The 16,377-nt window shown below is 34.4% G+C and overlaps 1 protein-coding gene across 1 annotated transcript; it reads left to right on the top strand.

The window, feature by feature from the left end:
* The first annotated feature begins 13,684 nt into the window (after positions 1-13,684).
* LOC139877147 (zinc finger AN1 and C2H2 domain-containing stress-associated protein 13) lies at positions 13,685-15,416 on the top strand. The gene is made up of 2 exons (XM_071864564.1): positions 13,685-13,803; positions 14,647-15,416. Exons 1-2 carry the CDS (start codon positions 13,705-13,707, stop codon positions 15,373-15,375), a joined length of 828 nt encoding a protein of 275 aa, XP_071720665.1. The 5' UTR covers positions 13,685-13,704; the 3' UTR covers positions 15,376-15,416.
* The last annotated feature ends 961 nt before the right edge of the window (positions 15,417-16,377 follow it).

Raw genomic sequence — 16,377 nt, 5'->3', positions numbered from 1 at the left:
TCAAATTTGCAAAGAAACGCTTCATCATGTCCTGAACAAAGTCAGGTTGTGAAAATAAGTGAACCATATCGGGAGGTGCAGCCTGCATGAATTGACTTGCAAGATTTGCCTGCCCTTGAACATTTTGCCAAGGTTGACCCTGCGTCCGCGGATATGACCAAGGCTGCTGCGTTGGAAAAGAGGGATAACTTGAAGACGCAGAGTACACAGGTGGCTGTAAAGGAAGCGAAACCTGTGGCGTAGATATCTGCGAAACTTGAGGATACACACTTAAAAGCCCAACTGTATGCGCTGTGCTTTGCTGCTGCGCTGTTATCGGCGCCTAATGAGAGTTCGCATCTGGGATGACCCCAAATCCCCAACTATTAAGTAACGCCTGCGCATCCGCGGGAGTTAAAAATTGTGAAACTGGGCGCGGTGGTTGCCAAGGTTGCAACGGTGTAAATGACGAATTCTGCTGAATGCTCTGCGTATGCAGAGGTATTGAAACAGTGGTACTGTAAATAGGTACCTGGCCGCAGCAAACCACATGCGGCCCCGTTGTTCCACCGCCAACGCCTGCAAAGATGACCCTTGGATCCACTGACGAAAAGTCCAGCCGCGTGGTTGTGACTGGTGAGTTTGCTCTTGGCGGTGTGACCCCGTCTGAATATATCGGCTTGTACCTCTGAAAGGGTTCGCCGGATATAGGTGGAGGGTATATCGTGTATACCGCCTGAGTAGCGGCCTCCGTAGTCATAACCGGTGTATGTTGACTACCAGACGGTGCGTTCTGAACATCTGTTTGGGTATGTTCCGATGATTCCTCGGAAGTCATGATACTGTTAAAGAAAAAATTCAAAAATTTTGTAAATAACGAGTCATACAATTCAAAACCTTAAAAGAAAAAGCAATTAAACAGTCTTGAATTAATTCGACTCTCAATGAAAGCACCACTTGATCATGCATATTTTAACCGAGGGGTTTAATATGCCTGCTCAATACGTAAAGAGGGGTTTAAGGATCTTAGAACCGCATCGCTAACCTAGTTGCTACCTTGCCACCGCGCTTACACAGGCATGTCTAGTTGCTAACCTAGTTGCTATATTAGACAATTTTCAAATGAATTCTGTAATTATGATGAATATATTATGCTTTAAGTAAAGATCCAACTATTATTCAAGTTGATTAAAAACATCAAGTTTTGTTAGTTTAGCTTTAATGAAGTTTCAACCAGTGAAGAAGACAAGTACAAAGAAGGGTGGGGTGGGTTCCACATATCTAAGAAAACGTTCCTTGCTTTTGATTTATTTGCTTCTTTTTTTTTTACTAAAACTCCCTAGAGTTAGTTAAAGTTTACACATACCCCTTAAAGTTACTAACATCATAACTTTATTTATACTTTTACATATATGGAGAGTATATATATATATATATATATATATATATATATATATATATATATATATATATATATATATATATATATATATATATAGGGAACACTAATATCTTTATATAATCATCTATATCTACACTAAAAGTTATAAAAAGATTAGAAATAAAGATTTGTGTAAACTAAATGTTTATTAATAACTAGAATATAATATCACAATTAAATTATACTACGTACTTTTTTTACATTTATAAAAAACATAAGTATATAGCCATAAATATGCTTCTAATCTTATGATATATACGTTTTGATTTTTCAACTAAAACTTACGAGTATATAGTGTAGAGAATATTATGAAAATAATAAATATAAGCGCAGTAAAGATAAAGAAAATTAAAATCCTTTAGAAAAAAATAATGAAAGTCTTCCAAATATTGATAATGTATAAGGTTAAATAGTTAGTTATTCGTTTAAAAACTTTATTAGGGGCATAAACTGATTATTTCGCCCTGAGCATCATTATACTCAGGACCGGCCCTGATTACTTTAATATATCTAGTGTTTCAAATAAACATAAATTTTACTACCTAAACGGTTAAATCGATAAAGTTTTCTTTCTTCATGCTACATGAATAGGACATGAATTTTTACTCACATATACGCGACATAACTAGGTTATTCCGTGACCATTTAATTTCCTTACATTTTTTTCTAGCTACCCGAAGATACTCTGTTAGTGCTGTTAACTACATCTATTTCATACAAAAACTGTTAAGCCCCATTATTGTACAGTTAAACCTTAAATTTAGTTTGGACTGATTAAACTCAAGTGTATCTATAGTTATTTCTTGCAGTCCATGATCTTTGCATGATTGGATTAAAAAAAACTTAAAAGTTACTTATACTAAAAGAAGACAAAACAGAGTAGACAAATCTAATCTTCAACACTGATATTGCATAATCTAATTACCTAATCTTACTTTTTCCCATCTTGGACTCTCTTAGGTTTTTCTTCCTTTTTAGCCGGTTTTTCCGCTTCTTTTTCTACTGGTGGTGCTGGCGGCGGTGGCGGCGGAGGTGGTGGTGGTGGCGGCGTGGACGAAAGGCCGGCATCAATGCAACTTTTGCATTTACTTTCAACCCATCCTTCCAATTCATGATCTCCTTCATTTCCACCATAATGTCTTCCACCACATTGTCTTGCTATAACTCCTGCTATTACACCAACAATGGTTATAACCGCGAGCACAACGACTAGTGTTTGGACTGACCCGTGAGCCGTGTGGCTCTCTACCACGGTCACTGGCGGTGCTGGTAACGGCTGCAAGCCATAATCTTCACTTTCCAACATCAGTTTTCTAAATGCAACCATTTTTAGTATGCTTATTGTTTGTGACACCTCTAATAGTATATAGTGAAGTTGCATATGAACCAAAATGCAATTATTTGAACTTAGAGGCTAGATTTTAGAGTGCATTTTTGTGTTTTGTTTACTTATAACGGTAAAAATATTGTCTTTTGGGTGGAGTTACACATAATATTTGTCTGTGTGGGATAAAAACATATGTATTTGAGATTCTCTGAATGGTGAAAATTTCAAGAAACTTTTCACATAACTAAATACAACTACATGTATTTTTTATATAAAATTTGATATAGGGAGAGATAGTTGGGGAAGTATGTTTGTAAATAGTTTAAAAAATGATAAATAATGTATTGATAAATTCGATAGATTTTTATTAAGATTCGATTTCACAAGTTATCGAGTAATTACTCTCTTCGTCATTCCACAAGCGTTCACAAGTGCCCCATATGAGATTGGTGAGGGCGAATATAGCAACTATATGAGATAATCGCGTGGTTAGTTAAGTTCCCCTAGACGATCTCCAACTAACTGTTGTAAAAAAAAGTATGAGTTAAGATTTTAATTAAAATAAGACAAAATTGCTCATTTCATCCCTGTGTTTTTCACTTTTTGCTCGTTTCATCCCTGTGTTTTTTATATTTTGCATTTTTCATCCTTAAAAGCATTTTAAAGTCTCAATCTCATCCCTCACCCTAACGAAGGTTAACTAAGTCCGTTAAAACTATTCACAGAGACTATCCACGTAATCTTAAACTAATTAAATTACAAAAATCAATTTCTTATTTCTCTCATAATTTGTAATTTGTGGCGGTTCAAAACCTTCAAATAATTGTTATTTGTCAACATATTGAAGGTGCCAAATAAGGTAGACATGTATGAGATCGATATTTCCTTATAATCAGACTAAATTATGATTCGCGACTTTATAAAATAGTAACTGAAAACATCTCACATACATGCCAGTGTTGTAAGACTTCAAATTCAGATTATTTAATTAGTTGACAAACATATTTGCCCCATAAACAATCTGATAGGAGATCATTGGAGTTGCAGAACCTGTTAGAGGATAACAATATTATTTAATGACACCCATACATTATCAAACTATCAGTACACCTTCCATAGAAAAAAATCAACAATAAATAAACGACCATTTCAAACATCATAACTTCATAACAATATAAACAAGCTCACATCTTCCATAGAAAAATCAACAGTAAACATATGACTAATTCAAACATCATAACAATATAAACAAGCTATTAATATCAGAAGGAGATTTTATTAAAATTATAATACTAATAATTAAATAGTAATTAGCAATTAATAGCTAAATACGAACAAATTACCAAGCATTATGGCATTTTCTGAAACGTAGGTTTTCTTCGCAAGAACAGGTATCAGCAGTAGCAGAGCCAAAATCCCAGCAGTACAGCAAACATCACTAAATACAACACAACAATAAGCTAAATAACTCAATTAAATGCTTAAAATGCCTAAAAATCTAGATATTACATGTACAACTTTGAGCAAATAGTATCGGTGAATGAAAGTGAGATGAGTAATACCTAACTATGAAGCTAAATACTTATGAGAGGAAGAATAAATTGATTTTTATAGTTTAATTAGTTGAAGATTACGTGGATAGTCCCTATGAATAGTTTTAACGGACTCAGATAACATTCGTTAGGGTGAGGGATGAAATTGGGACTTTAAAATGCTTTTAAAGATAAAAAATTCAGAAAATAAAACACAGAGATGAAACGGGCAAAAAGTGGAAAACAAAAGGAAGAAATGAGCAATTTTTGCCATACACCACCAATTTAAGTTTTAGGACTAAACTTTTGTGAATAAATTTAGAGGAAATGTCAGCTTTTATTATTTCTCCGTAAGGGGGCTCAGGTTCAGATCTCACTAGCACCATATACTTTAAGTTGAAACTGTCACGGGATAACTTGGTTATGCCTCGTATATCCGAGTATAAAAACTCCTCTTCCCGATAGTCTGTAAAAAAAATCCTCGTCTATTTAATTGTTGTTCATTTTCACATAATTTTAATTTAACCTCAATGGCTGTTCTTTGTTAATTAAAAATATGAACCATGTGTATTTTTCAGCTTGCTATAAATATTTATGGGTGCAATATGGAAAAGGAGGTATGGGAGAAACCCAAAGAGTGGAATCCGGAGAGATTTCTTGTGAAAAACGAAGAAATTAATGTTGGTTTATTTTGGCTAGTAGAAGATATGTTTATCCCACATTGGTGGGAGGAAGATGTGAGGGGTGAGTGACTTGGTTATATAAGAGGGGCTAAGTCTTCATTCCAAATCGCACCAATCAATACACTTTAAGTATTTGATTATTTCTTTCTTTCTTACCCTTGTTTGAGAGTTGTATTAGTTAAATATTTTGGAGAGTGTAGTTGGCTTAAGAGAGTCGTCTATATCATTGTAACAATTTGTGATATAGTGTATTTTCTCTCTTTGGGGGCCGGTGGTTTTTCTCCTGTTTTGGAGTTTCCACGTTAAATCTTGTGTTGTGTATTGTTCTTATTTCTTTATTATTATTGTTGGGCTGGGTGGTGGGAATTAGTGAGACCGTAATTTCCCAACAACTGGTATCAGACCATCAGGTTTGACGGGGGTCTCGGTTATAGGAGTCGGAGTATGCTCTGTGGTTGCCACGGGAGTGGATCGTCCACATCAGAAACGAGTTCTATTGATCGTATAGGGTATCTGGTTAGACAATATTTTTTCTGATTAGTAGTAATAGTTGGATTTGTTAGTGGCGAGTTGTGGATTTCCGATTTAAAGGGTCCTGGCTACCTGCTACATCTTTTGGCTATTTGAAACGTGGGCAAAGTCAGAGAAAGTGTTGTCTATAGGATACGGATACGATGTTGAAGTTCAGTCCAATGAGGTTTGATGTAGAGAAATTTGATGGGATGATCAATTTTGGCTTATGGCAGGTTCAAGTCAAGGATGTGTTGATTCAGTCCGGTTTACACAAAGCTTTGAAGGGTAAACCCACCCTTGTTCCTGGCAGTGATTCTAGCAGTAAGTTCGATGAAGAAGAATGGGATGATATGGATTTGAGGGCAGCAAGTGCGATTCGTTTGTGTCTTGCAAAGAACGTGCTTGCAAATGTGCACGGGTTATCAACGGCAAAGGAGCTTTGGGTTAAACTAGAGCAGTTGTACCAGGGCAAGGGCATCTCAAATCGGTTGTGTCTTAAAGAACAATTTCATACTCTGCGTATGGATGGGGGTTCAAAGATTTCAGATCATCTAAGTATTCTTAACGGTATTGTTTCAGAACTGGAGGCTATTGGAGTTAAAACGGATGATGAAGATAAAGCTTTGAGGTTGATATTATCTTTATCATCGTCTTATGAACACATGAAACCTATTTTGATGTATGGGAAGAAAACTCTGAAGTTTGAAGACGTTACTAGCAAACTCCTATCCGAGGAGAAAAGACTGGAAGGTAACGGGGTCTCGTCATCAGGAGATACGATAGTGTTGTGTTCGGATAGGCAGAAGAGAAACTCTAGAAAGAATCTGACATGCTGGAAGTGCGGGAAGACTGGACATGTAAGGGTTAATTGTCCCGGTGGAGCTAATCCGGCAAATGGCTCCAAAGACGCTAACATTGTCTCCGTTGTTACGGAGAGTGACGAATTCCTCTGAAGTCACGTCATCCTCATGGTGTGTCCGCGCCACCGTGGAAAGGGATGTTCGTTAGCGGTTCCACAATTACACATGGGCATTGGTTTGGCGTTGATGCAGGCTGTGTGGTGGAAACTGATGTTGTAGCTGATGGGACTTTCGGGAAAGCCAAACAAGGAAGTTGCACCATAAAGTTTCAGCTGGTTGTTCAACAACATGTGCCGAGGTGAAATGCTTGGAATGCGATATTCTAAGTGCTATACTCTTTATGGTGGAGTATGATAATTCTTGTTAAGAGTTATGATTGTCTGTGATGACAATGATTGTCGGTTTAGACAATGTTCGATGAAGATGCAAGTTTTGTCTCTTGGGAGATAATGTCAAAGGCATGAAGATGAGGATCTTGAAGTTGTCGTCGAGGAAGCGTCTACATCGGTTATCCTTGCAATGTGGAAGCATGGTTATCTTCTTCTATCCAAAAGGTGGAGATTTGTTGGTTTATTTTGGCTAGTAGAAGATATGTTTATCCCACATTGGTGGGAGGAAGATGTGAGGGGTGAGTGACTTGGTTATATAAGAGGGGCTAAGTCTTCATTCCAAATCGCACCAATCAATACACTTTAAGTATTTGATTATTTCTTTCTTTCTTACCCTTGTTTGAGAGTTGTATTAGTTAAATATTTTGGAGAGTGTAGTTGGCTTAAGAGAGTCGTCTATATCATTGTAACAATTTGTGATATAGTGTATTTTTCTCTCTTTGGGGGCCGGTGGTTTTTCTCCTGTTTTGGAGTTTCCACGTTAAATCTTGTGTTGTGTATTGTTCTTATTTCTTTACTATTATTGTTGGGCTGGGTGGTGGGAATTAGTGAGACCGTAATTTCCCAACAACTAATCTATTTACAACGATGTCATTTGGAGGTGGGAAACGTGTATGTGTTGGGGCTAAGCAAGCATTGTTGATTACTTGTGTAACGATAGGGCGACTGATGCAAGAATTTGAGTGGAGTCTTAAAAATGATATTGAAGATGAAGATGATACACTTGGGATCACAACACATAAACTTAACCTGATACTTGCTTTTATAAAGCTAATAAACTAATGATCAAGGATGAACTCTGAAAAAATATGAGTTACAGCCTACTTGAATAAGCTATCTCCTGTTACGTTTTTGTAAGATAAGATAGTCTTGTGTGTAAAAACTATACCGTAGTTTGTTTGTTAATTTCAAAATAGTTCCGGGCCATTTATAGGAGGTCGAAACACTGGTGTAGTAGACATATGTGGTGTTTTTTGAAGGATTTTGTACTTTTTCGGTTGGGATGACGTCAATTATGTCTCCTGCATTTGTTTCGTTGTTGTGGTGGCGGTCAACATTCTCCCGGTCATCAACTCTGTTATTTGTATTTTTCTTTCTTTTTAGTGCAATCACTAGTTAGGTGTCTATTGTTTTGTTTCGCGCATTTAGACTAGTTTAGTTTCCTAACAAAGTGTGTTTTTACCATGTCGGTGCTACCATTTGTTTAGGTTTCCATTTCTAGTCGCTTGTTTGTCTAGCTTGGATTTCCTTTGTATCGATTGTACTTGTTGATTTTCGGATTCATTATATGTTATTATGTTTTTTCAAAAGATAAAAAAAAGGTAGACATGTGTGTGATAAGTTGTTTTTCCCTTCATAAAACGTATTGATCTCAAACTTTTATGTGAATCATAAGCTTTAGTGGGTCTACTAAGTGTTAAATAGGAAATACTATTTTCATTGTTCGGGCTTATTTTAGGTAAGTGAATATTTTTATTTAGATATTTGCGATCAAACAAAGTTATCTCGCGATTATTTCTAACACTTTTAGTGAGCAACGTTAATTTTTTTCCCATATATTTTCAAAGAAATTGGTTTATGCGATTAAAAGTCCAATGAAATAGGTACATTGTGAGTACTTTTGTACGAAGGTGAAAATTTTATTTTTATAAGGTTAATCAATTATTCAGATATTTGCGACGAAATTGGGTTATCCGAGTAAAAGTCCAATGAAATAGGTACACAATCAATACTTTTGTACAAACGTGAAGGATTCCTTTCATAAGCTAAATCATTTATTAAAATACATGTAAATAGTTTAATACTCTATGGGAAGTAGTTTTAAAAGCTCTAAATAGTTGGTATATATTCGTTTAGTTAGGAAATGATAGAGCGTATCATAGAGTCATTCAACAACATTTTCCTCTTATATTTCCAGGTGGTTAGGCAGGAAGTGGAAGTGGAAGTGATTTTATGTTCCAGGAGATTGTTTGAGAAAGAAATGAAATGAAAGGGAAGGAAGAAGATCCTTTCAATTTGGAAGAAAGTTTTAGAGAGAGATTACATTGAATAATCTCTTCATTTCATTTTCTTTTTTCAAAATAAAACTTTGAAACAGAGCCTTAGTTAATTTTTTTTTTTTGGCGAATAAACAAAATAAATAAATAAAGGGTTTTGAACAAGATGTGAAGAGCCCATAAAACTACAAAAAGTCCTCTAATGGATTTACAATCATTTTATCCACTTGAGTCACGAGTACCATGTCATGCACTTGCTCTAAACACAACACTAACCCAAAAATAAAATGTTGCAGTAGGCATACAAACTAAATGGATTAAAACAACAACCACGGACTTGAATTCCATATATAAAGCTGAAAGGAAACGCATAAGTTGTTCGCGGATGTTCATCAAAATGCCTTGAATTTGAACGCCCTTACCAAAGATGCCCAACACGTAAATTCCCCTACGAATATTGAAATGTCCCGTTCTTATTGATTAAAAACGTTCCATATTAATTGATTTCGTTGCGAGGTTTTGACCTCTATATGAGACGTTTTTCAAAGACTGCATTCATTTTTAAAACAAACCACAACCTTTATTTCATAAATAAAGGTTTAAAAAACTTTACGTAGATTATCAAATAATGATAATCTAAAATATCCTGTTTACACACGACCATTACATAATGGTTTACAATACAAATATGTTACATCGAAATCAGTTTCTTGAATACAGTTTTTACACAATATCATACAAACATGGACTCCAAATCTTGTCCTTATTTTAGTATGCAACAGCGGAAGCTCTTAGTATTCACCTGAGAATAAACATGCTTTAAACGTCAACAAAAATGTTGGTGAGTTATAGGTTTAACCTATATATATCAAATCGTAACAATGGACCACAAGATTTCATATTTCAATACACATCCCATACATAGAGATAAAAATCATTCATATGGTGAACACCTGGTAACCGACATTAACAAGATGCATATATAAGAATATCCCCATCATTCCGGGACACCCTTCGGATATGATATAAATTTCGAAGTACTAAAGCATCCGGTACTTTGGATGGGGTTTGTTAGGCCCAATAGATCTATCTTTAGGATTCGCGTCAATTAGGGTGTCTGTTCCCTAATTTTTAGATTACCAGACTTAATAAAAAGGGGCATATTCGATTTCGATAATTCAACCATAGAATGTAGTTTCACGTACTTGTGTCTATTTTGTAAATCATTTATAAAACCTGCATGTATTCTCATCCCAAAAATATTAGATTTTAAAAGTGGGACTATAACTCACTTTCACAGATTTTTACTTCGTCGGGAAGTAAGACTTGGTCACTGGTTGATTCACGAACCTATAACAATATATACATATATATCAAAGTATGTTCAAAATATATTTACAACACTTTTAATATATTTTGATGTTTTAAGTTTATTAAGGCAGCTGTCTTCGTTAGTAACCTACAACTAGTTGTCCACAGTTAGATGTACAGAAATAAATCGATAAATATTATCTTGAATCAATCCACGACCCAGTGTATACGTATCTCAGTATTGATCACAACTCAAACTATATATATTTTGGAATCAACCTCAACCCTGTATAGCTAACTCCAACATTCACATATAGAGTGTCTATGGTTGTTCCGAAATATATATAGATGTGTCGACATGATAGGTCGAAACATTGTATACGTGTCTATGGTATCTCAAGATTACATAATATACAATACAAGTTGATTAAGTTATGGTTGGAATAGATTTGTTATCAATTTTCACGTACCTAAAATGAGAAAAATTATCCAATCTTGTTTTACCCATAACTTCTTCATTTTAAATCCGTTTTGAGTGAATCAAATTGCTATGGTTTCATATTGACTATATTTTATGAATCTAAACAGAAAAAGTATAGGTTTATAGTCGGAAAAATAAGTTACAAGTCGTTTTTGTAAAGGTAGTCATTTCAGTCGAAAGAACGACGTCTAGATAACCATTTTAGAAAACATACTTCCACTTTGAGTTTAACCATAATTTTTGGATATAGTTTCATGTTCATAATAAAAATTATTTTCCCAGAATAACAACTTTTAAATCAAAGTTTATCATAGTTTTTAATTAACTAACCCAAAACATCCCGCGGTGTTACTACGACGGCGTAAATCCTGTTTTACGGTGTTTTTCGTGTTTCCAGGTTTTAAATCATTAAGTTAGCATATCATATAGATATAGAACATGTGTTTAGTTGATTTTAAAAGTCAAGTTAGAAGGATTAACTTTCGTTTGCGAACAAGTTTAGAATTAACTAAACTATGTTCTAGTGATTACAAGTTTAAACCTTCGAATAAGATAGCATTATATGTATGAATCGAATGATGTTATGAACATCATTACTACCTCAAGTTCCTTGGATAAACCTACTGGAAATGAGAAAAATAGATCTAGCTTCAAAGGATCCTTGGATGGCTTGAAAGTTCTTGAAGCAGAATCATGACACGAAAACAATTTCAAGTAAGATTTCCACTCGAAATAAGATTGTTATAGTTATAGAAATTGAATTAAAGTTTGAATATGATTATTACCTTGTATTAGAAAGATAACCTACTGTAAGTAACAAAGGTTTCTTGATCTTGGATGATTACTTGGAATGGATTTAGAAAACTTGGAAGTAAACTTGCAATCTTGGAAGTATTCTTGATTTTATGAAACTAGAACTTTTGGAATTTATGAAGAACACTTAGAACTTGAAGATAGAACTTGAGAGAGATCAATTAGATGAAGAAAATTGAAGAATGAAAGTGTTTGTAGGTGTTTTTGGTCGTTGGTGTATGGATTAGATATAAAGGATATGTAATTTTGTTTTCATGTAAATAAGTCATGAATGATTACTCATATTTTTGTAATTTTATGAGATATTTCATGCTAGTTGCCAAATGATGGTTCCCACATGTGTTAGGTGACTCACATGGGCTGCTAAGAGCTGATCATTGAAGTGTATATACCAATAGTACATACATCTAAAAGCTGTGTATTGTACGAGTATGAATACGGGTGCATACGAGTAGAATTGTTGATGAAACTGAACGAGGATGTAATTGTAAGCATTTTTTTTAAGTAGAATTATTTTGATAAGTGTCTTGAAGTCTTTCAAAAGTGTATGAATACATATTAAAACACTACATGTATATACATTTTAACTGAGTCGTTAAGTCATCGTTAGTCGTTACATGTAAACGTTGTTTTGAAACCTTTAGGTTAACGATCTTGTTGAATGTTGTTAACCCATTGTTTATTATAACAAATTAGATGTTAAATTGTTATATTATCATGATATTATGATATATAATATATCTTAGTATGATATATATACAGTTAAATGTCGTTACAACGATAATCGTTACATATATGTCTCGTTTCGAAATCATTAAGTTAGTAGTCTTATTTTTACATATGTATTTCATTGTTAATACACTTAATAATATTTTTACTTATCATTTAACATAATTAACCAAGTGTATCAATATCTTAATATGATTCATATGTACCTAGTAAGACGTTGTTATAACGATAATCGTTATATATATCGTTTTCGAGTTTCTTAAATTAATAGTCTCATTTTTATGTATATAACTCATTGTTAAAATACCTAATGAGATACATACTTATAATAAAATCATGTTAACTATATATATAACCATATATATGTCATCGTATAGTTTTTACAAGTTTTAACGTTCGTGAATCACCGGTCAACTTGGGTGGTCAATTGTCTATATGAAACCTATTTCAATTAATCAAGTCTTAACAAGTTTGATTGCTTAACATGTTGGAAACACTTAATCATGTAAATAACAATTTCATTTAATATATATATAAACATGGAAAAGTTCGGGTCACTACAAATATCACTTTATTCCTTGCACATTTCCATCTACTTGACCAAGTAGAGATGAGATGCCATGTTACATTCTATTTGGCTTCGGAACATATACATTAAAGATGATCACAATGTACTTTGAATAATATTTCAAACATGAGCAATTCAATTTTGGCATTGCCAATGGTTAACTAGATTGAACGTATTACGTATCATCCTTCCAACATGAGATTAAACCCCCTTAACTACCTGGTCAAACTAACTTGTACCCCTTTAAAAATTATGGGTAATTACACACCTCTTTAAGAACACGTATTGCAACTTCATCTACACGCACTGCTGTAAACGGCGTCCGTTGCGACGCCTGTTGCAGCGTTTTGGTGACTAAACCGTTTCGACCCCGTCCCGTTTTCTTATAAGCCGGTCAACAGTCAAAAGTCATGTCAAATGCAGGAAAAATTGGGTCAACGCCGGTCAAAAGTTTTAAATTCTGTTAAAATCGGTCATAAGTAGGTCAAATCAATTAAAATTGACTTAGTTTAGTTTTCCATTTTGTATTATATTAATGCTAATAGCAATTATAGGTAAAAACTTGTCAACGAATGTTCTTTAGCTCTAAAATATGTGTAAATATATATTTATATATATATATAAGTCAACATTAGTCAACATCCGTCTCGACTCCATCTCGGCTCTGTTTTTTTCGTTGCGACATTTTGAGGTCGCTACTGTTTCAGCCCTGTCTCGCGTATTTTTCAACCTTACATATTGAAACAAAGCCTTAGTAAGGTAAATTAACTAAGGTGCATAAATTATAGGGATCGAAACTTGATATATCGATTAGTTAAAGGATACATAATAAAAATTAAATATTATATTTTACTCCGTATTATTTACTCCTAATCTTCTTCTAATTCATACGATATTTAAATACGACATGTTCCCTGTAATTCAAACTGCAAATCTGGACTTTTCAATTCCGCGTTAAGAAAGACGACTACTTTCTACGCGGAATTCGATAGTTTCAATACATTGAATTAAATTTTCTGTATTATCAGATTTACAGTTTATAAAAAAATTTATATAAAAAGGATTACAGAAAGTAATTTTAATGGGAACACCGGCGTTTCCTAATTTAGGTAAACATTGCTCCGTTGATGATTGTAAGCTCATTGATTTTCTTCCATTTACCTGCGATTGTTGCAACAAGGTATTCATTTTTTTTTTTGTTTAATTTCAATTATTCTTATTCTTATTCTGCAATTTTTGTGATTTTGAGCTTTGTAAAGTAGTTGACCAATATTGAATTACCGAAATTGGATAAATTTCTGTAGGTTATTAGTTACGATCTGTATTGTTTGATTCCTGAATTTGATAATTATGTCCTTAATTCGATATTTTTATCTGATAGATTTTAGGGTTGCAATGTTTTAATCTTGAGATTGAGATTCACTCTGATGTGTATGTATTAAATCTACATCATTAGTAGTTCTATTTAGGTTTGTATGGATATTAAACACTTTAATTTATAGTAATTGACAAATTACCTGCAGCCAGTGTTGCAAATCTCCTTATTTCTCGATCTCCTTTCTGGAAGGCATCCGAGACGAGATGTCCATCTCCCGAGATTTATCGGTCAACATGGTCAAACTTGGTTAAAGCCACGATTTCTCGGATTTTCTTGCTTCTTTTTCGGATTTTCTCGTAAAATCTCGTAATTCCTCTCTTGCCCATTTCTAGGAATTTCTGGCTAAATCACGTAAAAAATGTATATAAGTATACATATATTTATTTATATGTATATATTTTTGTTAAAAACACTAAAAAGTCAACGTAAGTCAACGTCTGAGATCTCCCCGAGATTTTTTCGAGATGCCGAGATCTCCCTAAAAATGTCCAAACGAGATCTTTCCGAGATCCCAGTTCTCCAACCTTGCCTGGAGCCCAAAGGTAGTATGTTTTTATAACAGTAATGTAGAGGAACGTGAAAATGAAATTAGGTATGTTTTGTGCCGATTAAGCGATTACGATAACTATTGTATAATCATTGCAGGTATTTTGTCTAGACCATCGTAGTTACAGTTCACACCATTGTCCAAAAGCAAACAAGAACGATCGAACTGTAGTAATCTGCCCATTATGTGCAAAAGGTGTTCATTTAATTCCTGAACAAGACCCAAACATAACATGGGAGTCTCACGTGAATACAGATTGTGACCCGTCAAATTACGAAAAAGTCACCAAGAAAAAAAAATGCCCTGTTCGTGGATGTAGAGAAATCTTAACATTTTCCAACACAATCAAGTGCCGCGATTGCACTATCGATCATTGCTTGAAACATAGGTTAGGACTCGACCATAATTGCCCCGGACCTAAAAAACCCGAACCCACATTCTCATTTTGGGGGTTATCAAATAGCCAAAAACAAAATCCACCACGAACCACCCCGGCTCGCGTATCCTCGTCATCTTCATCAAGTTGGACTACGGGTTTTTTTGATGCGGTGTCTTCTTTTGTGGGTGGTAACGATAGAAATGGTGAAACGGGTCGTAATGCGGGTTCAAGTAGCAATACGGGTGGTCAAGTTGAGCAGTGCCCAATATGTAATATGAAGTTTAATAAAGTTGCGGCTTTGATTGATCACGTGCAAATGATTCATGAAAAGAAAGGTGTGATGAAAGTGACGGTTGATGTGTGTCCGAAATGTAGTAAAGGGTTTCGGGATCCAGTTGCATTAGTCGAACATGTTGAACGAGAACATAGAGGTATGTCTAAAGCTTAAATGAAAAATAGTTTGTACTATTGAATTAAGGTGCAATATACCTCTTTGTAATCCATTCTTTATATACATATTTTGCTGTTAAATTGAATTGTAAATGGATTCCGGGCTCTAAAATCCAATTTCAACACATTTGTTATCTTTTTTTCTTTTCTTAAAATATGTTGTTCCGTGAGCCTAGCTGAGTTTGTTGTGAACTTTGTTTAAATATTCAGTTGTTTGTGTTTGATTTTCGATGAAAAGCTATGATCACATTGGTTTACAATTTGGTGCAAGGCAAGCAACTACGTTGTTAGATTCTTTGGGAAAATGAGTCTGCATCGATCTTGTATATATACATTTTGATTTTGATGATGCCTTCTTTTTTTTTAAGAAATTTAGGGGACCTAGCTTATGTGCCCATTACATATGCACCCTTATAGTTGACAACTGATGAGTTTGAATGACTTGTTCCCATTTCTCCTTTTTTTTCTGTATGTGACCCGTTTGAGGTAATCTATAACTTAAATCTGCGAGTCCATAAGCAGATGGGTCAAAAATCTGCATCTTTACTACTATATCTAGCATTAGTTATAGTAATATGTAACTAATGAACTTATGGGCATCGACCAATTCGGAAGCGGCTTGTATTTCAGCCTCAGTTGCATCATGGACCTTTCAATAAGCAATTTTGAGTTGACTTGAGTTGGGTTGTTGGCTCACCAGACCCATCTGCAGCCTGAGCCGCGTTTGAGTTGAAATACTAGATCATACTCAATATCTTCAGGTTCAACCATCACATGGTTAGCATGCTGATATTCTCACAATGTTTCGGGTAGCGAATACATCTTGGGGTGGCTAGGGAAAGGGTCAGTAATGGTTACAGGACTGGTTAGGTCGTGTACATTCAAGTAAATTTAATTGCTCGGATAACTTGGTTAGGCCGCGTACATTCAAGTAAATCTAATTGATCTCACCGGGAAACGTACTCTATTTATAAAATATTTGTTGGTACAGGTAAGGTTG

This window comes from Rutidosis leptorrhynchoides, chromosome 11 (genome assembly GCF_046630445.1).
Source record: "Rutidosis leptorrhynchoides isolate AG116_Rl617_1_P2 chromosome 11, CSIRO_AGI_Rlap_v1, whole genome shotgun sequence".
Lineage (NCBI taxonomy): Eukaryota > Viridiplantae > Streptophyta > Magnoliopsida > Asterales > Asteraceae > Rutidosis > Rutidosis leptorrhynchoides.
Note: the sequence above shows the minus strand (reverse complement) of the source record. Positions and strands in the feature narration are given on the sequence as shown.